The 24,730-nt window shown below is 32.0% G+C and overlaps 3 protein-coding genes across 3 annotated transcripts; all 3 read right to left on the reverse strand.

Annotated features, from left to right (window-relative positions):
• Window positions 1-690: 690 nt before the first annotated feature.
• LOC107404479 (subtilisin-like protease SBT1.6) lies at window positions 691-3,473 on the reverse strand. Its single transcript, XM_016011430.4, has one exon. It carries the CDS (start codon window positions 3,399-3,401, stop codon window positions 1,062-1,064), a length of 2,340 nt encoding a protein of 779 aa, XP_015866916.3. The 5' UTR covers window positions 3,402-3,473; the 3' UTR covers window positions 691-1,061.
• A 12,348-nt stretch (window positions 3,474-15,821) lies between these two features.
• LOC107427506 (actin-depolymerizing factor 5) lies at window positions 15,822-17,208 on the reverse strand. Its single transcript, XM_016037885.4, has 3 exons — window positions 17,051-17,208; window positions 16,674-16,933; window positions 15,822-16,395 (listed from the first exon to the last, which is right to left on the reverse strand). Exons 1-3 carry the CDS (start codon window positions 17,069-17,071, stop codon window positions 16,245-16,247), a joined length of 432 nt encoding a protein of 143 aa, XP_015893371.1. The 5' UTR covers window positions 17,072-17,208; the 3' UTR covers window positions 15,822-16,244.
• A 2,993-nt stretch (window positions 17,209-20,201) lies between these two features.
• On the reverse strand, window positions 20,202-23,804 carry LOC107427495 (26S proteasome non-ATPase regulatory subunit 4 homolog). The gene is made up of 11 exons (XM_016037872.4): window positions 23,645-23,804; window positions 23,389-23,502; window positions 23,155-23,260; window positions 22,631-22,745; window positions 22,339-22,548; window positions 21,945-22,251; window positions 21,661-21,784; window positions 21,014-21,117; window positions 20,849-20,917; window positions 20,576-20,676; window positions 20,202-20,457 (listed from the first exon to the last, which is right to left on the reverse strand). The coding sequence occupies exons 1-10, from the start codon at window positions 23,654-23,656 to the stop codon at window positions 20,608-20,610; spliced, it is 1,230 nt and encodes a 409-aa protein (XP_015893358.3). The 5' UTR covers window positions 23,657-23,804; the 3' UTR covers window positions 20,202-20,457; window positions 20,576-20,607.
• Between the last annotated feature and the right edge of the window lie 926 nt (window positions 23,805-24,730).

The raw sequence follows: 24,730 nt of genomic DNA on the forward strand, positions 1-24,730 counted from the left end.
GTTTTGGACCAGAGAAATACAAGACCAGATAAAAAAGAAAAGAAAATGATTTTTTTTATTAACAAAAAGGTAATAATAATAATAATTAATAAAACATGAAAAATAACCCAAAAAAGAAAAATGAAAATAGAAAAATATTGGAAGTTATATAGGATGGACATTCTCTTCAAGTGAAGCCCAGGTCTTGCGGCCACTTTTTCCTAGAAAAAAATGGAGGATCCTATACTGTATAATATAATTTTTTGACCTGCAACAAATTATTGATGAAATTCCGTATATAAGGACAATGCTATTATTGTTCCTGCAAAACCTAACGGTCAAAGAAAATTGGGTTCGGTAAGTTTTTCAAAGATTTCTGCCTCTCCAAACAATCAAAATTTTATCAGCCAAAACTTCAAGGCCATTTCAGATTGTCCCACCAAAAGAACACTCAGGCAAAAGAACCAAAGCATGAAAGTCAAATTATATCTGAAATGCCTAGCTGCTACTAGCATTTGGTCAAAAAACCCAATTTATTGCTTTAAACACCATCAATGTTGGTCCAAAGTGCTTGAAGACCAACATCAACACCCTGCTTCTAAAAGCACTCTTCCCCTTCTTTTCACATTTCTAGCAAAAATAAAACAAGCACTCTCTATTATTTGCTATCGCATGGATTTTTTTTTTTTTTTTTTTTTTTTAGGATAAAGATATGAAAATTTATAACATTGAGTATATATATAGACGTCTGAAAAGTCTATAATACACCTTTTAATACATTTAAAAAGGAAAAAAGAAAATTAAGCCCTCCCAAAAAAAAAAAAAAAAGAAAATAAATTATCACAGAGAACTCCAAACCAAAAAAAAAAAAAAGGATTTTGGAAGCAGTCCTTTTGGTAGTCCATTGTTTTTTTCAGACATAGGCTGCATAATCCAAACCATGGAACAAAGGCGTAACACTCATTTAAACAAAAAAAAACAAAAAACAAAAAAAAAAAAGTTAAAAACCTCTATTACTCGTAGCGGCTTCTAACCTACCCTGATCGATCAAAACCACATGATCGTTATTCTATTTCGCGAGTTTACAATGGGTCAATTTGGGTAACCACAATGGGGCTCCGAACCACATGCTTTCCATCCGTCCAAGAAAACGACCCGAACACCGCCCCTGTATCTCCCAGCGCCAGATTCCGACTATCCGCCGTTACCGTCGCGAAGAAACTCCGTTTCTTAACGGCGGGAGAGAACACCAATTTCGACGGCTTCACCGTCACCGTTACACCTTTCGGAGCCTGAACTCCGACCCGATACACCGCATTCGTCTCGCCCACATTCGTCACCGTCCTAATGAACGTCTTGCTCGATTTACCCACCGCAGCGCTCGAGAACAAAGCGCCAATAGATGGGTAATTGAGATTCTCCGGCAACGGCCTTTTCGCCGGGCAATGCACCGGTGATCGAGTAATCACCTGGATCACTTTGGGTCCGTATCCGATGGAGCAGAGGAAGTTTACGTAATCGTCATTCGTGATGTCGTAGACCAGACCCGGATCCATTGCAAGGTCCAGATTGACATGTCCGGCTCCGAAATCATACGGCGTTGCAGGTTTGCCGGTGGACTCCTCCGTCATCATCTGGTTTTGGTTGTTGACCGTGCTAGCGGTGGTCATCATGGCAGATCTTATCGCTGCTGGGCTCCAATCTGGGTGAGCAGATTTCAGTAGAGCCGCCGCACCGCTCACATGTGGGCACGCCATGGAAGTTCCAGACAAAATGTTGAACTCCGTCTTCCTCAAATCAGAATCCAAACCAGTTGGGCCAACGGCGTCGGTCCAAGCTGCGAGAATATTAACCCCCGGCGCGATCAAATCGGGTTTGAGAATCTCCGGGTTCAACCCGTTTGGTCCTCGGCCAGAGAACGAAGCCACCACCGGAGCCGGTTTGATTCCGATCACCGTGCCTTGGAAATCAATGGTAGCCGTTGGACTCGAAGTGGAAGATAGGTAAGCTTTAAGGGCATCGCCTTCATCAGAACCAATTGCGCAAGCGGCGATGATATGAGCATCGCCGACTAACCCCTCGCCGTTGGAAGCTCCATTAGCGAGAATCATACCCACACCGCCTGCTTTTTTCACCACCAAGCCTTTCGCAACTCTCGGACTGCTTCCCCTATCGCAAATCACGATTTTGCCCCTCACGAGTTTGGGATCCAGCGAATTTTCCATGCACAGTGAAGCAGAGAGCAATCCCGATTTCCCCGGATAAACCAGCGGGTACATTTTCCCCTTTAATGGAGCTCCGGCGTAGAGAGAGACTCCTGTGAGCTTGCGACCGTCGCCGAGAATCACCACCGCGGGGAAATTCCTGTCTATCGTGCCAGCTCCGACTGTGGTCAGCCACGGAGCTAAGTTGGTCACTGACATTCCAGTGGGTCCATCATTTCCAGCGGAAGATGAAACAAATACTCCTCTAGAATTAGCACCGTAAGCTCCGATTGCAATAGGGTCGAGATAATACGGCGATGAGATTCCGTCACCACCTCCGATGGATATGGATATGACATCGACGCCGTCATGAACGGCGGCATCGAATGCTGCCAATATATCGGAATCGAAGCAACCGGAATTCTTCCAGCAGACCTTGTAGATGGCCAATCGCGCTTTCGGAGCCACACCCTTTGCGATTCCCGAAGCATAACCCTCCATACTCGCCTTGAAAGCGTACCTTCCAGCGGCAGTCGATGCCGTGTGGGTCCCATGTCCGTCGGCATCTCTCGGTGACCGGAACTCCACCGTCTCGTTGATTCCGGATATCGGGCCGCCGATGGAATTAACCGCCGCCGCCGCCGCTTCGTGTCCTCTGGCGAAAAATCGGGCTCCGACTATCTTCCTGTTACAGTTCTTGGCTGTGAATTTTACACCGGTCTCGCAGACTCCTTTCCAACGAGCCGGCACGGGACCAAGATTCAAATCCGAGAAGCTCCTCCTCTCGGGCGAAATTCCGGTATCAAAAACTCCGACGATAACATCGGAGCCGTAATCGGAGTCGGACCAGAGACCTCTCTGGTTTCTGAGACCGAGAAACTGCGGCGAGCGAGTAGTATGGAGCTGACGGCGTTGATCCTCGAATACGGCCAGGACGGAAGGATGCTTAGTGATGGCGGCAACTTGGTCAGGGTTGAGAGTGGCTGAGAATCCATGGAAAACGGTGTCGTATACATGTAGGATTTGAGGTGGGTCGGCGAACTCGGTAGTGTACCAGTGGTAGTGGGTGGGGAAAACAGAGGGTTTAGAGTGGCTGTCGACCCGAAAAATGAAGGTCTTGAGGTTCTGATCGGAGGACAACGACAGCGTTTGGGGTACGAAATTGCAGAAGAAGAACAAGAAGAAAAAGGATAGGGAAGCAGAGAGTAAAGCAGCCATGGGTTTTAGAGAGCGGAGAGAGTGGGAGTGTGTGATAGTAGCACCAAAACAGAGGAGTATCTGATATAAAGAAAAAAAAAGACTTGGGATTAAGTATTATTATATTAAGTCTGTTTACCGTTGTAGTAATTATAAATTAGATTAAGCTAAAATTTTTTAATTCAAAATTAAATTTTTATTTCCAATTTTTTTATTAAAAAAAAAAAAGGTTGCTTTTTGGGGTGAGTAAAATTTTTGTTGAGAGAAACAGAGAGGGGATGATGAGTCAGCCATTTTGCTGTGCGGGGGGACCTAAATTTTAGATTTATAGATGTTCCCGAGGGGATGCTGTTTCCCGTTTGTCTCAAATCAAATCCACATGCGCATAAAAACGACGTCGGCTATTTGGAATTTTGCCAGAGAAAATTGGAAAACAACTTTCATTTTGTTTTCCAAAATTAACCAAAATTATCGTGGGGTTGAAAGAGGCAGATTATGGAGGAAAAAATCAAAAAATAAAAAAAAGAAGAAAAAGGAGAAAGAGAGTATAAATAAAAGTGACCGATGGGAGTATTGAGGTGGGGTATTTGCCGTTTTGGTTTTTGCTTGTGAGAATTGCAAAAAGGGAAGTTAATTGAGACCGAGACTTGCGGTGTGAAAATGCGACCTTGATATTATTTGGATGATTTGAGGACCGTTTGATTGGTAGAAGTCAAAACATGTTTGTTGGTAATTGGAAAAGTGAAAAATTGATGGGAGTGGGGGATGGGGAATAATTGTGATACCTCCTATAAAGTCTCCCTGTCTGCATTGGCTTTTTAGTTTTTGTTTGTTTAAACCAAGTTACCCAAAAAAAAAAAAAAAGGAGTTTGATAAGGTACAAATCCCACGCGTTTTCCTCACAACATTCTCAGTCGCTTCAATTCTTAGATGCTAATTTCCACTTTTCCTATTGATTTTCAAAAAATGTTCTCTCTATTCTTTTTTTCTTTTTTTTTTTTTTTTTCTTTTATGTTGTAAATTGTAACATATAAGGGGAGAAAAACAAATATATATATATATATATATATATATATATATATATAATTAGTGAATTATCACAAAAATTCCTTTCTTGTTGAAATCATCGAGGAATTCTTGTTTCAAACTTCCAAATAGACTGAGACAGAAAAAAAATTAGTGATTGGTTACATAGATAGTTAAGATAAAGATATTCATGCATTGATCATAACCTTGCTCACACGTGCCATCTTGTATCTTCATGCATTAAATGATCGAGCAACACGAATAAGGGCTTTCATAAGTTGCATGCACATTGAGAGATTTACCTACTGGTATCGTGACAGATTTCATGATGCATATGGATTAATTCTGTTTCACATTTCTCCTTTCGTATTTTTAGTTTGTTTGTTAAGATAGGACACAAGAGAAGTCATAATCAACAGACTCGACCTGGCAGCAACAGGTGGTGTATAAACGAACTAGTGTCGTATTTGTATTAAAATTCACTAGTTCAAACAAGATGTGCTTGATTAAAAGGTGAAAATATTTATATTCAAATTTATTTGTTAACTTGATAGATCATTCATTACATTAACTTATTTACATATTAAATGGATACAAATTAGCCACCATCACTTTATATGTTTGACTCATCGGACCATTATATTTTATATAATATTCTATAAAATATTTTGCATTAAAAGAAGAAAAGAGAAAAAAATAACATTAACCATCAAAATATATAAATATATATTTTAGCAAAAACTACATATATTTTTCATTTTTAGTTGTCTTAACAATATTATATTATAAACCAAAAATAGAGAAATTAGAAACATCTTTTTCTTTTTAGGAAAAGGAAAATTGAAAATATAAATTATTTAAAATCGCTACAATTATAATCATAAAACTAGGTTTACTTTTCACTTATAGTACAACTATTAAAATGTCCCTCTTAAAGGGTAAAATGGATCATTTGTGGATTTCACTCATTATGATTTGTTATTATAACAGGTGTTAATATGTTGATCTGTTATCAATCCAATATTTATTAGTCAAACATGAATATTGAATTATTCATGCAGATTTATATCATATTAATAAAGTATGTGAAATTTTACCAGTTTAATCAACACAGTTACGTTGTTAAATGATCTATTTTCTTTTATTTTTTGCTTTTCTTCTTTGTTTCATTTTTAATTAATCATTGTATGGCCCTAATATAGGAGGATGCAAAATGCAACCACTTTTAAGGTCTAAAATTGCATTCATTGAGCTATGCTCTTTAATCAAATTAACATCTTCAAAGTAAATCAAACTTTAAAAGTCCTCGTAAAAGACCAATTTGACATCCAACATATGTTCACCCATATATTCAATAATAGACTTGCTTGTAGCTCTCAATACAAACTAAGAGGTTCTTTAAACATATAAACAAAAGAATGAAATAGGTACTAGATTAGAGAAGTGTTTTATTACTATTCAATTTATACTTTTCTTTTCATCCATAAACAAGCAGGAATGATACTTTTATCAATAATGGTAAATTGGTAACAAATTTTTGGTATCGTTAAGAGGAAAATTGTTTATGAGGTAAATTGAAACATGGATAAAACTTAGAAGATAACTTATTATTTTTGCGATATTAATCTTTAAAAAAAAATATTATGTTATAGATTTAAAGCTTCTATCACAAAAAATTTCTTTTGACATAATGTAGAACCTGCTCTATACAATAATTTACAGTTTTATATTTATATTGGAATTTGATAAGGTAGATTTCATGAGCGACTTATAAAAAGAGATTCCTATGTGGTTTCTATATGTGCATCGATATTATCCAAATGATAACAGGTCATTGTAATATTTTTTTATCTTTTAAAATTAAAACCTAAATAGGAAGGAAGCAATTGTAAAATGTGTGTAAAACATATATTTATTAGTGATTAATTTATATGATAAATTTTAATTAAAATATTTAATTTTATTATTTTTATAATTTTAAAAGTAAAACTTTTACTTATAACTATTTAAATTGTTATAAAATGTATAAATTCCATTGATGATGGTTGATGACTATGTCTAATAGTATTTTTCAAAGATTTTAACAATTGATTAAAAAAATAAATGCCTGCAATTGATATGACATATGTCCTTTTTCATAAATCCATGGTAAAGTTTTCCCATGTTAATACCCTAACTATGATTATTATAGATACAGATAGATAGTGATAAATGCACAACAGAGTTAACACACAAATTGGATACGAAAAAAACATGACTAGCAATAACTCAGGGTCTGAATTTACAACTTCAAATATCAAGGAGCATCTTAGCCTATTCTTCTACTGCTAAGATAAAAAAATTAATAATATACATATATAAACATAAATTTGTAGGGTATATTTTATCTTGTCTTACTAGGTTTACCCTAATTATAGTTCAATCGATTAAATTTTGAAAATTGTAGCGTGATATTTATAAGGGGTGTGAATAAATCCAATGGTATGTATGAAACAATAGGACAGTAAAATGATTATTTGTTGAAACTTGAAAAAAGATTATTAATATTTTCCAAAACATAATGATTAAAATGTATTTGAGACAAATTTAAAATTAGATAAGATGATATTATACCTAAATATTCATATAACTAACTAGTCCTCCATAACCAGCCTGATCAAATTTATCTTTTGACATGGAGCAAGGTGTGAGACGAGGAAAAGGTACAGGTTTGCAAGATGTATACAACGATTATATATATATATATATAAGATTCTATTTGATATACAGTTTGTAGAAAATTAAAAAGCTAAAAATAGTTTTCAAAGCATAAAAACTGTTTCAGTAAACATTTAATAATTTTAAAAAAATACTTTTAAAAATTAAAAATATTTCTAAAAGGGTTGATAAAATTGGAATGTTCAAGGTAAAATAGGCTGGTAAGGTAAAACCATGAGGCAGAGGACATTTGGCGTTGGATCACAGGTGGATGGGGAGTCATGGGACAGTGAAGGGGGCTGCTTGGGAGCGTGGGATAGCAGTCCTTGCAGAAGAGGGTGTGGTTTTTTCTTTTTGGTAACAGAGAAAAAGCAGAGCAGGACCATGTTACAGTAGAGTGCTCGGCAGGTAGATTACTGTTCCATTCCCAACCCTCCTCATCCAACGGTTATCAGTGGACCGTCATACGTGAATCCATCATTTTGACTGGGCCACCATTTGCCGGAATTGACGGTTCAGATTTGACACCCCCGGATCTTCATTGTCACGTCCCGTGGCAGACATGCAATCATTCCACTCTTTCTTTAGATTTTACATTTTAGAGTTAAGAGAGAGATCTTTTTATTATTAGGGATTCATAAACTAAATATTTGTATTTAATTTTTTTAAAAAAGTATATTTAATTTCATAAAATATCTCAATTTTTTTAAAAAAAATATTATATTGTATTAATAAATATGAGAGAGAATGTGCCAAGTGTAAAAGGATGATTCATCATGTCATAAATTAAGGAAGATGATTTTGATATATATTTTACAGGTGGAAGGTTGTCGGCTGTGAGATGCTGCACTTGTACGGCCATGCCGAGTTGGGATTTTGACTCGGAAACTCCCAAACTCAGTCAAAATGTCACACGCGGCATAATTGCCGCGATTCTAGCTTATTCAAGCTACATGTCAAATCTTTTTCACTCATCCTCCTCGATAAGTTTACATCAAGTGTATTGGTCATATAATTATAAATTATCGGTATTTTTTTTATTTTTCTTACATTTTAATCTCTCTTATTAAATAGTTTTTTTCTACCAATAAAGCTGTAAAACAAAATCTATGAAAATTATTAGTTTTTGAAATTAACAATATGCTTAATACTTATAAGTTTTAAGTATATAACTAAATATGCGTTTTAATATTATCTTTAGATTCAAACTAAAAAGAATATTATTTTTATATTTAATAATTAAAAAAATGGGTTTTATATCATTTTTTATCCTCTACTATGATATTTTTCTTACATTGTTTGTCAACTTATTACTTTTGTGTTGCTTTAATCCAATATAAATTGATAAATAAATTTGATGAAAATTAATTATGTAACTTTGTTTTGAAACAATTTTTTAATATTTTATTTTACTTTTGTGCAGCCCTATATGACTAATTTGACAGGAGATATCAAAATAATCGTCTCACAGGTAATATAACAAAATTTATAATTTAGTTTGGAGGATAAAATGAAAAACATATTATAGTTTGAGGGTACATTATTATTAACCCAAAAGAATATTTATTGTCTTTAGATTTTTCCCATAGTGATATAATAGTTTTTTTTTTTTTTTAACTGGAAAACACAAGTTTCTTATTTAATTTTATTAATTTATTTTTATCAACTAAATTTTTACATAATTTGAGTGTTGAAAGTAATATAAATTGAAAAACCGACCATGATTACAAGCATAGAAAGATTTCACTATAAAAGTTTATAGATTCTTTTTTTTTTTTTTGGGTAATAATTACAAAGTTAATAAAGTGCAAAACAATAATACAACGAGTTCATTATTATTTATTTGTTTTTCCTTTATGAAAGGGGATATTTTCATAGTATGATTGACATAAAAACAAAACCTGAAGAGATAAGGGTTACTGCTTTCGTATCAAATAATTGTTATTTTTTTCCTTTAAATAATTGTTGATGGCAAGGGGTACGAAACGAAGTCAATGTCAATTAAAGGTCAAAAATCAAATAGAAAATAGCATAAAACAAAAATAATTAAGGTTCTCGTAGTCGTTTCACACCATTTTCAGTCCCTAGTGGGTACTGGGTGCACTCAGCAGACCGAACTCAAATGGACCATTGCTCATTGGGCTTAAGTACACCGATGCAACACAAACCCAATATATCCTTCTCTAGTATCGTTTTTTTATTTTTATTTATTATTATTTTTTAATATTGAAGTAGAAATTTGAATAATTGTTTTAAAAAACAATGAATTTTATCACTTGGCTTTTCAGATTGAATTCCTATTTCTGGGTTTTATCACATGGCTGAGTCCAAATGGACCATTGCACATCGCGCTTAGGATTACCGATGCAACACAAACCCAATGTATCGTGGTCTAGTATCGTTTGGTTTTATTTATTTATTTGATGTTAAAATTGTGAGGATTCTTGGTATTGTACTTTTAAGAAGCAATGGCTTTTATTAGTTGGCTGTCAGATTGAACTCCAATTTTTGAACACGGTTGGACTGAATATTAAACATTTGACTTATCTTATTGATGGAATTTTTAGATTGAATTAAATATTGATAAGTTCTTAATCTATAATTGATTTGAAAAAAATTAGCATCTCTAACATCTTTTTATAATATTGTGTCGTTGAATAGCCGTATAAGTAATATTCTTGTGTTGGACTTTTTTTTTTTCTTTTTTGGGATAAATCATATCTTGAATTCAAAACATAACTCTTACCACTATTTGTTATCGTCAATTGAATTATCCCCAATAAACTTTTATTTGGCTACTTAATTTTTTATTTTTTTGTATAAAGTCAATGTATTAATATTATGGTTCTTTTTACTTCAAGGAAAAATGTTTAAAGAAAACCACTTTACTAAATTACATATACTTCGGACATACATTACAAACATTAGTGGGCATAATAAGTTGTCATTAATTGGTACAGTCATTGCAAACATTAGTATATATATAATTTTTCTTTTTTTCGTTTTAAAAGTGAAAAAATTCAAATTCAAAATTATTATCCGATAAAATAATGATTTTAATAGTAAATTGTCTTCAAAATAACTCACAAACTTTCATTCACAAATAAAGAATCTGATTTGAGCAATGAAATATGTTTGTCTTATGCTTTTATCACCATTTCATTTACATGAGATACTATGAAAGTAATTATTTTGTGAAAGATATGTTAGGATATTAACTTTGAATAATAAAATCTAAGAACTATAATTTTATTAGTCACATGATGATGAAGGAAAAAATTGTACCTTAAACTTGACTAATTTGATTACTTTTCCTTGCTAAAAAAAAAAAAAAAAACACCACACTAATCAGACATCTCTAAAGGGACAACTCATTTGGATAAAGTGATGATGCCTTCAATATCATTTATTTTTTATTTTTTATATTGGAAATTTAGAATACATAAAATCAAAATTGGAATCATTCTCTAAAAAATAAAAATAATAACAGGGGATTGTCTTCTAATGATTTTGTGGGTTGCTAAATTTATCTCCTATCAAAAGGTACGATAAATAATACCTTTTATAAAGGAGAAATAGATAAATACATTATTTTTAATTGCTATTATTATACTAAAATAAGGGAAAAATAAATATACATGTTATTAAATTAAAGAGAATTATTAGAAACTATTTTTGAGTTGAGTGTCAATCAACTAAATATTCATAATGTATACAATCTGTTTGGGAATATATATTTTTTATAAATACTTATTTTTTGTATTGTTATTGATCAATGCTTCATAAAATAAGTGCTTTAAAATGGAAAAAAAATGCATTTATTGCTTTAATTAAAAAAATATATATAAAAAATAAATTTAAATGTGTTTCGTATTATGTATAATTAAATATATGCATTTATTGCTTTAATTAAAAAATAAAAATATCAAAAATAAATTTAAAAGTGTTTTGTATTACGTATAATCAAATATTTGAGCACTTATTCAATACTTCTTTTAAAAGCACCTTTAATGCTCATTTAACTTTTTTTACCAAAAAAATACTTATTAATTTTTTATTAAACATGATCATATATACTATATATTTTTTCTGAAGCTTTTACTGAAGCTTGGAAAACACTAATAAACATATGCTCGTAGAGTGCAAAGTCTTCCAACTTGTGTGCCACATGAATAGCAATTTTCCATTAAAATTGCTCTTATGTTTCAATCATGATATAGGATATATTTTTTACATTCAAAATCCCCAATTTAATACATATATAATATGTGAAGAATAAGAAAAAACGTAAAACACTCACATAAAATACTTCAACAAAATTAGTCCTAAGACATTCCAATTAACAATTAATAGAAGGCATTATGTAAATGATAAAACTAAGGTTCCATCAATTTTAAGTCAAAAGGTTTAGAGTTCGAATTTTAAGTGATGTTTCACACCATCAATTCACTAATAAAATATATATATATATATATATATATTAACCAAAAGCAAAATCTCTCACCATCAATGTCAAAAAGAAAATTGAATTGAATTTCTAAAATTTTTATTTTCAGGAAGAATCCTTATCCAATATTTCTTTTGGCTCTACATGATATGTAACGAAATTTCATGGAAGATGACAAGCTGTCATCCTCATCCTGTTTTTGAATAGTACGAGTGGTACAAGACTGTCTCCTAGGGATATTTTTGGGCCCTTGTACAGAATGATGGGAGTCAATGGTGAAAAGTAATAAAGTTGAACATCAACGAATAAAAAATGGACCATTATGGTTAACGCCAATGTATGAGAGAGGGAGAGAGTGGGATGAGGAAGGGAAAATGGGTATATGAAAATTTTTTTTTCTTTCTATTTTTATGAAAACTAATCTAATTTGGTAAGTTTATGCTTTTGGTTTTATATTTTTGTTTTTTAATAAAATATATGAATGACAAATACGTAGTGTGATAATTTGAAGGCAATAAAAGAAAGTATTATGATAGTCATTTGCAATCACAAGAAAACGTTATTTGTCAAAATAAATTTAATTTTAGGGTAAATAACACAAATCGCTCCCCCCCCCCCCCCCAAAAAAAAAAGAAAACTATTTGGCACTTACAAATAATAACAAATAAACCCCTTAACTATGATTATGTATAACACATTGCCCTTTTCAAACCAATTAATTGCTAAAAATTATTTTGATTTGACAAAAATATCCTTTTAGCATATCCATTATACTGATTTTGCAGATAATTAATCCAATTTTTTAATTTTAAATATTAAAAATAATATTTTTTAATAAAAATAGTAGAAATAAATTTTTTTTCAAAATGAATATTAAAAATAATATTTTTTTCAAAAAATAAAAGTAAAATTTTCTTCACAGAATATTAAAAATACTATTTTCTTCACAAAAATATTAAAAATATTAAAAATAATATTTTCTTCAAAAAATAAAATATGGAAAATAAAGATTTTATTAAAAAAGATTAAAAATTAATATCAAAATTAATTAATTGAGCATTATTGTTGAATTAATATCATAATTAATTAATTTATAAAATTTTATAGTTCTCTTTTTAAGTGTAAGTTTTAATACGTTTTCTTTAAGATGTAAGTTTTTAATATTTTAATAAATTTTTTGGTAACATTAGAGGGTTATTTGTAAGTGTTAAATAATTCAAGTTGGTTTGTATAATTTACCCATTAAACTATGTTATAGGTCATCTTTGGAACTACAAATCATAAATAAGAAATTGAAAAAAGAAGAAGAAAGAATTGGGTTTTGACTTTTGAGTCATAATTACGAACAAAGGAGTCCGAAAGAGAAAACTAGCCTAATGGGCCTTGTAGCCAACCACCACATCTGTGTTGCTTCAGAAAACAGGCCTGGATCACTTCTGCTCAAATCAAACCATGATTTTGGGTTCTCTTCCTATTCAAGGCCCATGTTTTACAATAAGTACAACTTACTTGTAACACCACCCACCACAATTTAAGTGAATGAAATCAACCCCAAAAAAAAAAAAAAAAAAGGTACAAAGTGAATGAATCCATGCATATAATTAGAGGTTTTTTACTTGTAACACCACCCACCACAATTTAAGTGAATGAAATCAACCCCAAAAAAAAAAAAAAAGGTACAAAGTGAATGAATCCATGCATATAATTAGAGGTTTTTTCCTTTCTCTATCATGAATAACAATATTGGCGCCAAACCCATGTTAAAATTACTATTAGAGGCAATTGCACAGCATCAGCATATGCATATTACAAGGTAACTAAATTCCGAAATGGCAAAAAGGTATCATTGATGTTTATTCTCCAATAATGTGGACTTTGTGTTCGGCATCATCATCACCATGGTGGGTGAAACACAAATCGAAAAGCTATCATTTTGTGTTTCTTTTCCCTCCAGAAAAAAGAAGAAAGTAATATGGGAATTTGTTACAGAATTGGGTAATAAAAAAAGTTGTATATATCAGCTAAAATTACCCATTATATGTTATATCTATAGACATTATAATGATTTTGTAAGAAGGAGAAGTGGAACCAAACTCGTGTAAATAACAGTTGGATAAACCAGTAGAAAGCGCCTGTGGTGGGAATGATGTTAATATGTGAGTGAGAGTTAGGTGCCGAAACATCATTGACTTTTCAGAGGGTGGGCCATAATATTATTCTTGATTACCCCTTTTGATGCTATTTACATATACATATACATACATATATATATATATATATATATAAGCATTCTCAAAGAATCTTAGGTCCTGCATGTTAGATCCTCAAATTTTTTGTCTTGCTTGTGAAACTGTGATCCAAAAGGACCCAGCATTCTAGCTGTAAGAGAGTTTCAATTATTCATGATATTTTTATTCGTATGTCCCTTGTTATATTATATTATTATATTGTACTTAATCTTATAAATGTAAACCTTTGAATGATATTTATTTTTAGAATCTTGATTGAAGTTTTAATTTGAGACTCAAAACCACATGAATTGAGCAACAAAACATTATTTTTGTAAGTAAAAGATTTTTATATTCTAGGTGAATCATTCACTTTAAAAGAAATTTTATTAGAGCATTCTAAAAAAATTTTATTTTAAAGAGTTATATTTCAAAAAAAGCTTCTAACATGTTCTTTGTATCAGTATTTATTTTGATTTCTAATATAAAAAGTTGATTTAATTTTCTAAGTATAAAAATTCAAAACCATTTTTTATTTGTATTTTATATATATTTTTAATTACGGTTGCACAAGTTTTTACACCACTAACACAATTCTTTATAGAAAAAATCTGTTTATTATTTTATTTTATAATATACACTAATAAATGCTTGTAAAAAAGTTACGAGTACGGTAAAGAGTTTTGTTGGAGCACCAAATAAAATTTCACTTTTTATCTCTGAAAATGCTCTCTAATTTTTTTTTTTTTAAAAAATAGTTTTCAATATAAAGAGACCCTTACCATTGGGATGAGCTTAGTCCATTAAACACTAGCTTAGATTTCACTTAGATTTGCACCCAAATCTACCAATTCCATTTAATGGTACTAGCAACGTTGAGTAGGATCGATATCCTAAGTTGTAAACTGAATTAATGTCTTTTGGCTTAAATAATATCTTTTCCTAAATTTAATCCAAAGGTGCTAAACTTAACGTGCTGTCTTCGCCAGTAAGATTATCACCGAATAGTTCCGTTTGATTGAGTAACAAATTTTGACTATCTTGGTATACCATATGGCTAGACTTAGACTAGTACCAAGCTAAATGAAAATATATTGGAAATAGTAATTTAATTAGTTAATTATTAAGCTTTATCATGAGCCATGACTAATCGGTGCATGCCTTCATAATTGATAATACTAATAATTGATTCTAAAGCATCCAAATCGAGTCGTTTCTACTTAAAATCATATGAGATTATAGGTTACCCATCAAATCATATGCGTACGTACGTGTGGAATTGATGGTAGTATCCAGGTCTTCCATTGTACCTAAATTATGCCAATGATGTTAACACGTTAACCTTCTTCTTACTTTTGTTTTTCTCTTTTGAATTTTCTTTTAAATATTGAGTGCAAATAGGCTATATGTGAAAGACTAACATGTCCAATGCCAAGAAGAAATAGCACAAAATTCACCAAAAAAGAGGAAATAGCATAAATTAAATGATAATTTGTAATAATAAGATCCTTGCATAAAAAATGTGATAATGTCACAAAATAATAAGATGTTTTTTTTTTTTTTTTGGGGTCAACAATGTTTGATGACTATCAATTTGTTATACTATAGTACAACCCTTGTACCATAAAGATTATAGAAGAGTTACCTTATTATTGAATCATCACTAGTTATTTTCAAAAAAAAAAAAAAAAAATCACCAGTCAAAAACATCACTTACTTAAACAGTATGCAATAGAAGTCAAGAAAATTGATAATTATCAATTTACTTGTCAAACTATATGAACTTAAATGATTCATAAAAAAAAAATAAAAAATCAATATGAACTTAAAGTCTTTCTTGTTATATTTCTATGCAATTTAAACTTTTTAAGTACTCTTGCTAGCAAAACTAAACCTAATTATGAATTTCTTAAAAGTGATATATTTTTGAATTTTTTCCCATTAAGTTAATTTGGAGTTTGTTATTAAGAATTAACTGAAGTATGATTATACAAAAGAGGGCAATTCTATCTTAATTAATAAAAGATTGTGATAAAATTCCAATGACAAAAGAAGAAGATCAGGAGCATGTTTATGATGATGAACCATATATAAGTAAGCAGAACAGGTTTAAGGTCACTTATAAGTACAAAGGTGCACTTTGGAAAGTCCCATTAATTTCCCCTTTTTCATCACCTCATAAATGACTAAGGAAGTTACATGAAGATGTGCCTTTTTTCTTTTTCACTAGATTAGCAAACAACCACCATAGTTAAATATTATTACAAATTAGAGGATTGACTTTGCCTTAAATTACTACCAAAAACCTAGAAACCATTAAAAGGGTCACATTAACAACAAAGAAGTGACAAAAAAAAAGCACATCTTGATGGAGTTATTAACCAAAAAGTAAAAGTAAAAGAAAAAAAGGAAGGCATATAAAGGATAGAACATAAATAAAACTTGTCTAATCACATTTCCACATCTCTATTTGGCTCTATCCTTGATCACATCCATTCCCATCTCATCTGGATCGGTGGCCTGCACTTCATAGTGAATCCCATCCAAAACTCTCCTCAACCCATCTTTGGAGGTTGCATAAAGCATTTTTGCTCTGATTCTTGATGCCGTTGGAGCCCTGTTAATGATACAAATTAAACCACCCATTTCATTTTTTTTTTAACCAAAATATTGATGCTTGTGCAAAATTTCCATGATGCATATTATATGCATAATTTTACTATGATAGGAGTCTAACATTCTATTATAAATAATTCTAGTAATATGGTCCATAAATTATATATATAATCTGACAATAAGCTTAAATATCGTCTACGGTACTGTATATATATATATATATAAATAGAATATAGATGAGGGTATATATTAGTAAATAAAATAAAAAAAGTGACTTACCATGCAATGAAGAAGATCTTGCTCTTCCGGCAATTATCAACGGTGACAAAATCGAAATCGAACACCGCATATCGACAATCGTCGGTGGGCAAAGATGCTGCCAGATCGTCGTAGCTCTCGCCGGGACCACCGACCTTATCGACGGTGACTAACTTGGATCCCTCGTCGATCTTGAAAACGATGTACTTGTGAACCTTCTTCCATTTCATCTCATGGAACGAGTTCTTGCACTCGTCTGTCACCCACATTCCGGTAGTCGCCTGTTTTTAACGTGTACATAAGTTGCAGCAGCAACCAGGTCAGCCAAAAAATACATGATATTTCTCGAAAATTAAATTAGAATATATATATATATATATATTAAAATGAAACTGTACCATCTTGAAAGCCATAGCCATGGTTGGATGGAAGGTTGCTTGTTGATGCTGGAGGTGGTTTTTAATTTCCCTGAATTTTTGAGTGTGGGTATGTTTGCACTTTGGTCTTTTTTTATAAAGGACTAAAATAATGAAATGCCATTATTGTTCATTTATATTACAACTTTAACCACACTAGATCTATGCTGTATTATCATATTATCATTTGCAGTGACCAAGTTGCCCTTTATTATTATTATTTTTTTTTGGGAAAGTTTGTTTGTCTTTGAGTTGGAAGCAAGCACCAGAACTTAAATTAGTTACTATCCTCTAATAAAGTATTGATCTAGAATAATATGTTCATGCTTGATAAATCAATGTTCGGCAACTATAAGTAGGTGTTTTGTTCAATCATCTGTACAGGGTTTGATTAGAAAAAAAGTGATTTGTAAACCATGAGTTCGTTTTGAGAATACTATTAATACGATTAAAAGTCTTTTTGAAAGGATAAAAAGGCTTTCAATAATGTTTTATTGAGTCCTAATTAGGTCTCTCAGCATAGCATAATTATATTTTCATCCGTCTCAATGCCAATTAGAGAAAAAAAAGGGTTGGCTTTTTATTTTTATTGTTTTCCCTTTTCCCTGCAATAAGAAAAAAAGGTTTGCTTAATAAATGTGAATTTAATTTTCCAAGTTAATGAAGGTTAGCTGGACTATGTGATAGATTACCTTATATGTGTTTGTTCAATTTTATTTCCTGTTTAGCAAGCCATATTAAGAGTGGTGCTTATCAAGATCCTAATAAATTATCCCACCCATGTCCATTACTTATGCAGTACCTTCTTTGTCCTCTATAATTAGTTCTATTCAATTTTTTTTAATTAAATTTTATTTTGGGGCTTTAGAAAAAAAACTATGAAATTGAAATTCCACCTGCTGAAATTCTGATCGATCAGAGATCCGGATATAGACTTGTTATCCTCACTTTAAACCCAATTGAAGTTCAGGATCAGCTTATTTTTTTTCTTTTGATTCAACTTTTTCTTGCTATAAAATTATAATATATGTTCCAGTTTATGATGGCCATAAGGTAAACAGAAGCACTCTGGGCCCTGCTAGATGCTGATCAATAAGGCTTGGGCGGTGGTACGTATAAGAAAACCTACACCAGAGGGTAAATGTGTGCATAGGTACTTTTGCTTAGCCGGTTTTTAGAGAGTATATATATATATATATATATGATAATTTCATCAATTACTGACCAAATGGTAAAAATGAATATTGAAGAAGAAAGTGACAGAAAACATAAAAAGAAATATCTTAGTCTTAAATAGAAGGTGTAAAATAACAGTTTTGTGCATGTTTTAGTAGGTTAATCAAGATTTTACCATATCAACGTCGTGTACATATATATATATATATATGGATTTATATTATTATTAGGTGCACATAATTGTTATTAAAATAAATCATGCATTTTCATGAACACGAACTAAACCGATAAAAAAGGTGGTCCCATCTCGGATCGCACACCCACATCCCAAATCCCTATCTTCGTGTTCCTCAAAAAGTCTTTGCGTGAAAGCAAAGTAGAAAAAGAGAAATTTTTATCATGCAGGGTAAAAAAAAAAAAAAAAAAAAAGCAAAAGCTTTTCTTGGTATAAATGAGTCGATGTTTAATATCTTTATTAACCCACTTTTTGAGTGGCATTCTGTTTGTTTTATTTTTATATGGAAAACATCATAGCTATTCATTCAGTCATAGCCTCCAGTTCTTCCGCAAATTTGTCTGAGAAGTTGGTTGTGATAAACTGGGGCAACATCCCGACATTTATCCTATAAAATAATAATATTCTATATGAATAATTGAAAATCACAACCCAATTTCCGAGATATGAAATAAACCAGACCACCAGAATAAAAAGAAGAAAACAAAGACTAAGATCCAGCAAAAACAGTAAGCCTAATTGAGAATGCATGGATGTGTGTATGGGGAAACATGCCTTTCTCATGTGAAATGACCCAACCTCCAGACAACAAACTTCACCACCAGCCCCACTACTTGTCAAGGCCATAGCGGTGCTTGCATTGCATCTATATCTTTATCTATATTATATATTACCGTATAATGTACATATATGCTGAAGATTTTGTCATGAATGATGTGAAGCTGCTTTGGACACCACCCAACGAATCCCGGCGTTAGTTCCCAGCTTCTTCTTCATGTCAGTATTTTATTGTGGGAAACACTTGGAGATCCATCTGATATGGACAGGTGGAAAAGAGTGCATATTTTTCTGGCCTTGAAGAAATTCCATTTACATTGGCCACTTAAAATTGACTTGTGGGTGAGAATAATTGCGACTTGTTTTTGACAAATCAAGATCATTTTGTTAATGAGAAAGACCCCAACCAAAAAGAGACAAATTACAATTTGCGGTGGGCCAAATTAGTGGGGAATTGTACAAGGAACGCTTTGGGGCATTGGCAACTGGTATAACTTATGTTGTGAACAATAATTGATCAGAAAAAAATGCTGATCTCTAGAGCAAACTAAATTCTATCTGTATATGGTATTGCCATCAATAAGACAAGGCCAAATTTGTGTTATTCTTTACGAGCTAAGACGGAGGCATTAACGCTCAGATTGCAGGGCAGCCTCTGACAATGGTAATTTTGCGGTTCCCATTAGTAAGTCACCCAAAAAGGCAAAATGGTAATCGAATTTGCTTGAAAATTTTTTAGGCTTTTACTTCGCTTTTGAAAAGATAACCAACCGAAAATCGAATTACACAGCAAATGCAGGCCTACAGTGCAAACTAAAAAGCTTCCAGGTCATGATTATAAGAAGCTATAGTGCAAGATTTAGATTGGAGTAACAATGGCTTCGGATAGGAAACTCAACTAAAAAGACTCTACGCATAGATAATCAAAACCATTCTCACTATGACTGCATAAGCAATTTCATCTGTGTTAGCGTCAACCGATGGCTAATCACTTGGGAGACAATAGCAACCCATTTACCTACTAGAAATACAGGCCCATTCCATGAGAGAACACATTTCTTTACGTTAAACTGTAAGAATGGATGGAAAGCACCACTATATTGCGTTGCATCACACAGAAACAAGAGAGGTAAAAAGGAAAAAAGTAGAAACAGACCAACAAAATTAGTTGTTAAAGCTATCGTAAATTATGCGGAGAACGCCAGAATTCATCCCATTCTACAATGTCTTGAATTTTAACTATGCCACTCACTACAACCTTGTAACATCCAACACAATGTCAATAGAAGAGCAGATAGCATGAAAGTTCAACTTAACTTCCATTACAAACAGTAGAAGCTAATTCTGAATCCAGTCTTGCATCATTCTTCCGAGATATTATGAGCCTTTCTTGTAGATAAAGAACTCAGAGATCAGAAAACTGGGTCAAGTGCAAGAAAACCACCCAATGTTATTTTAAAAAGAAAAAGTTTATCTAGATTAAAACAATCAAGAAATCATCATGAAAAGGTGGAACCAGATATGGAATTTGATAATACCTTGAACATTCAGCACCGCTATATTTAAATGTTCACTTGTTCTCATTTGATGGTTCATCTTCGCTCTTCTTTTGTTCATCTTCGCTCTTCTTTTGCTGAGACTAGAAAGTACAGGGGAAAAACGATTACGATTTGCAAACTTCAATTTAAAAAGTTGGCATAGATAATGAATCAGATATCAACACCATGAGTGAAAAATAAGTTTTACAAACAGGCACAATGGTAGATCCAGTCACAGAATGAGGTTTCACTGTGTAAGGCTCATGAACACACCTCAGATTGATTTTGCAGCGCTGCAAGAATATCTTTTACTGCAGGATCATTGGGGTCAACTCCTGGAAGCTGAGAGAGTGAACATGTCAGACAATAAGAAATATATGCTGAAATTGACCATATTTAGAGTTCAATATTGCAGAATGCAGATTCGACAAGACTTACAGATGCAAGGACAGATGAGACAAAAGATTGATCCTCTAATACTTTGCTTTCATCTGCTTGGGAGGATGGGTTGCTTGTACTTTCTTGCATGGACATTTGAAGAGCTGCAGCAAGATAGTGTAATAAACCATCATGTGCCAAAATTTGATATATTATACCTGTTAATCTATATTTCATTTTTTCAAATTGAATGCAAGAAATAACAAGATAAAATGGAGATTGATATCATCCTTTTAGCTACCTAGCTAGTCTAAGAAATTTCAAAAATTAATCTCTCAATTATTTGGAGAATTAAGACGGCAATCCCAAAAACAAGAAAGAACATCCAACAAGGCAAGTACCAAAACAATTGGGCATGTTCTTGCGACAGCTTGTCTAGAAGTATTAATCAGTCACAAAAATGGAAGGGGAAAAAAAAAATTCTAGTGGACAAAATTAGTTCAGGTAAATTAAAAAATAAAATAAAAAACAAAGCATATGCCTATAAAACAGCTATTCTTCAACCACCGTGATTCTGAAAAAGTTATATATGAACACTATCATAGATTTTCCGTACTTAAAACTTAAAAAAAAAAAAAAAGAAAAAAGAAGAAGAAAAAGAAAAAAGCAACACAAAAAGTTTAATTCAAAGGAAGAAAAGAACTTACCTAAGGCCAACTCCTGATCCTCACTAGTTGTGTCTAACATCTCAGCATCACCCACTGAGTGACTAGAACCAGAGATATTCATTGACATTTGAAGAGCCTGCTTGAGCAAAGCATTTGCATCACCCTATCACAGTATCACGATGTCAAGTGTCAAAGTCAATTCTAATTACAATGATCTTTCAATTTGGATTTTTGAATATGACAAAAAGCAAACTAATAAAACACTCCAAAAACTGTGAAAGGTTAAACACATAGACACAAATCAAGTTGAAAGTTCAACTCACATCATTTGTAATTTTCTTATTCTCTTCAGGAGCTGAAACATTAGCATCACTCATAGTTGCATCTTCTGCTTTGGATGATGGCTCCTCTCCTTTTTCTTGTCTAGAAGCATCCTCAGCGGCCCTTTTGGCAGCAGCTTCCTGCCTCGCTCTTTCCTCTTCCATAGAAACTCTGAGGGCAAGAGCCAGCTCTGGATCCAGGTTGGGATCCACTCCAAAATCAAATCCAGAAGCACCACCAACCGCAGCAGCAGCTGCTGCTGCTGCAAAGCCACTTCCTCCATCCCCATCCCCGGTAAACACAGGTGTACTGCCATTGAAATTGAAAATTTTGAAATAATTACAGAGACAAAACTAAAAGGTTTTCATCTAAACAAGGTATAAGAAACAATTGTACCTTATCAACACATCAGAGAGAGCACTTTGACCTGCAGGAACATGAACTATATGACTGCTGTCATTATTATTAACAGCACCAAGAAGCGCCTCCAATTTGTCTGACTTCCCATCATCATCTTCACCAAAATCAACAATATCAAGAGCAACACTGTTCTTCTTTAGTTTCTTTCCAATCATCTCCAACATTTTCTTGTCATAATTGACAGGACTTAAGACAGAAAGAAGAACCGAGTTAGATGTCAGCAAAAAGGAATCAAAATGATTTAAAAAAATAAAAATAAAAAATCTACCTTCCAGCAAAAACTATAATCCTTTGTTGCTGATTTTTGTTCTGGCGATGCTTAAGAGCTAATTGAGCTACCTGGATCCCAGCAGCTATGTTCATCTCACCACCCATCTCAAGACCTTACATAGAATGGTATTAAAGAGATAGATAAAAAAATGGAGAATGTTAGTACAGATAAAAAAATGCTTGCTGAAATTAACCACTCTAAAGGCTCCGTTTGGTTAATGGTAAAGTATGTGGAATTTGAAAAATCCTGTGAAATTGTTATTTCTAAGTGTATACCCAGTCTAAGGGTCCAATATGCAAACCCAAATACGCACTGAAGCCAAATGTTGATACCTCCTTACACCCAATCTCGCTCAAGATGGTCATATTTTATTTCAAAATTAATCTATTTCAAATTCTTTTCACAATCCCTATGAATTTCAACTTCCATTGGCTATAGAAGAGGATAAACAGCATTTGGGTATAACCAAAATTGTATAAAAACATTCACAAAATAAGCAAATAAATATAAATTGGGATTACCATGCATGCAAGCCAAAATCTTGCCGAGATCAGGAGTGGGAGTGGCTAATACGCGAACCCCTTTGCCTGCCATTGTCAAAATTCCGACTGTGTTCTCCGGGTTTGACTATCAATTTTCAAATGACATTATATAAATTTATGAACCAAAAAAGAAAAAATAACCCCAAAAAAAAAAAAATTCATAAAAAAAAAATAATAATAATTAAAAGGATGAAAAAAAACGAAATAGAAAACCTGGGTTTTGGCACCGCAGATGAGATTAACAGCGTCAGCCTGAGCTTGAAATCGAGAAGGTGAATAATCGCCGTTCCGCATCCATTCGGAATTGTCGATACAGATCATAGTCGCCTGATTAACAAACCAAAAAAAAGAAAAAAAGAAAAACCCTAATTATATTGGAAACTCTACGTTTAAATATGAATAAGAAAAGTTGCAATTTCTAAGATCAAAAATAACTAAGAAGAAGGAAGAGAGGGGATAGGGTTGTAACCTCGAGAACCATGGTTGGTTGCAGAGTAGAGATTCGAAGTGCAGTTGAACAAGTAAAAGGGACTGCTTTTGCTCTTCGTGCTCCTTGGAAATTTGAACTTTAATTCTTATTATTAGTTTTCTTTTCCAGCAAGAAAAAAAGAGAAAAATAAAAAAAATTCGCTCGGTAATTTATTTTATACACCTAAATGATTTATTTTATTTTATTTTAAATGATAACGTTAAGCAATTTTATTTTATTTTTTCATTGGCATTAATCAATTAGAATCGATTTTTAATTTCTTTTTGACAATGCATCAACTCTTTATTTTCCACCTTCAGTTATAATATTTATAATACGCCCCTATTACAATAAATGTATATGTTTAAAAGAAAAGAAACTCAAAAGTCGACAGTTTTCCATAAATAAATATATATATATATATATATATATTGTTTTTATATTGATACAATACAAATAAAATACAACATAAATAAATAAAAGTGGTTTCTTGTCAAGTAAAATATACTTAAACTATAATATCGAGAATATATATTTACAAATTATGAATTCGAAATATTGAGTTCAAGAGAAATGTTATAAATGTAAAATTGTATTATTATTAAAGGCAAAAAAAATAAAATAAAAATGATTCTAGAGGATAGTATCCAAATATTGTACTCAAGTTCATCATCTTATAACTCTTCACAATATTAGAAAAACATGAAGCTTATTTGATCAAAGTTTATTTGAAAACATCTTAAACACTCCTGCTAATCAATATTTTTTGCAAGTGAAAATTTTATTTAAACTTTCTCAATTTTGTGTGTTTTGAAAAATCATATTCAAAATTTATCCGTCAATTTTTTTAATAAATTTTTAAATTAAAAATTATAAATGTACTCATGACATAATTGAAAAAATCTAAATGAAATTTACTCTTTTGTAAAATCTAAGAGAAGAATTAAGATGGTTTATTATGTAATTAATTCATGGACTATCATATCAAATGAGTTCTCCTTTTAAGGTCTGTCCTTTTGTATGGATCTGCATAATATCTATCTGTTTTTTTTTTTTTTTTTTGGGCTATGCCCCCTGGCATCCCCT

The sequence above is a fragment of the Ziziphus jujuba genome, chromosome 9 (genome assembly GCF_031755915.1).
Source record: "Ziziphus jujuba cultivar Dongzao chromosome 9, ASM3175591v1".
NCBI lineage: Eukaryota > Viridiplantae > Streptophyta > Magnoliopsida > Rosales > Rhamnaceae > Ziziphus > Ziziphus jujuba.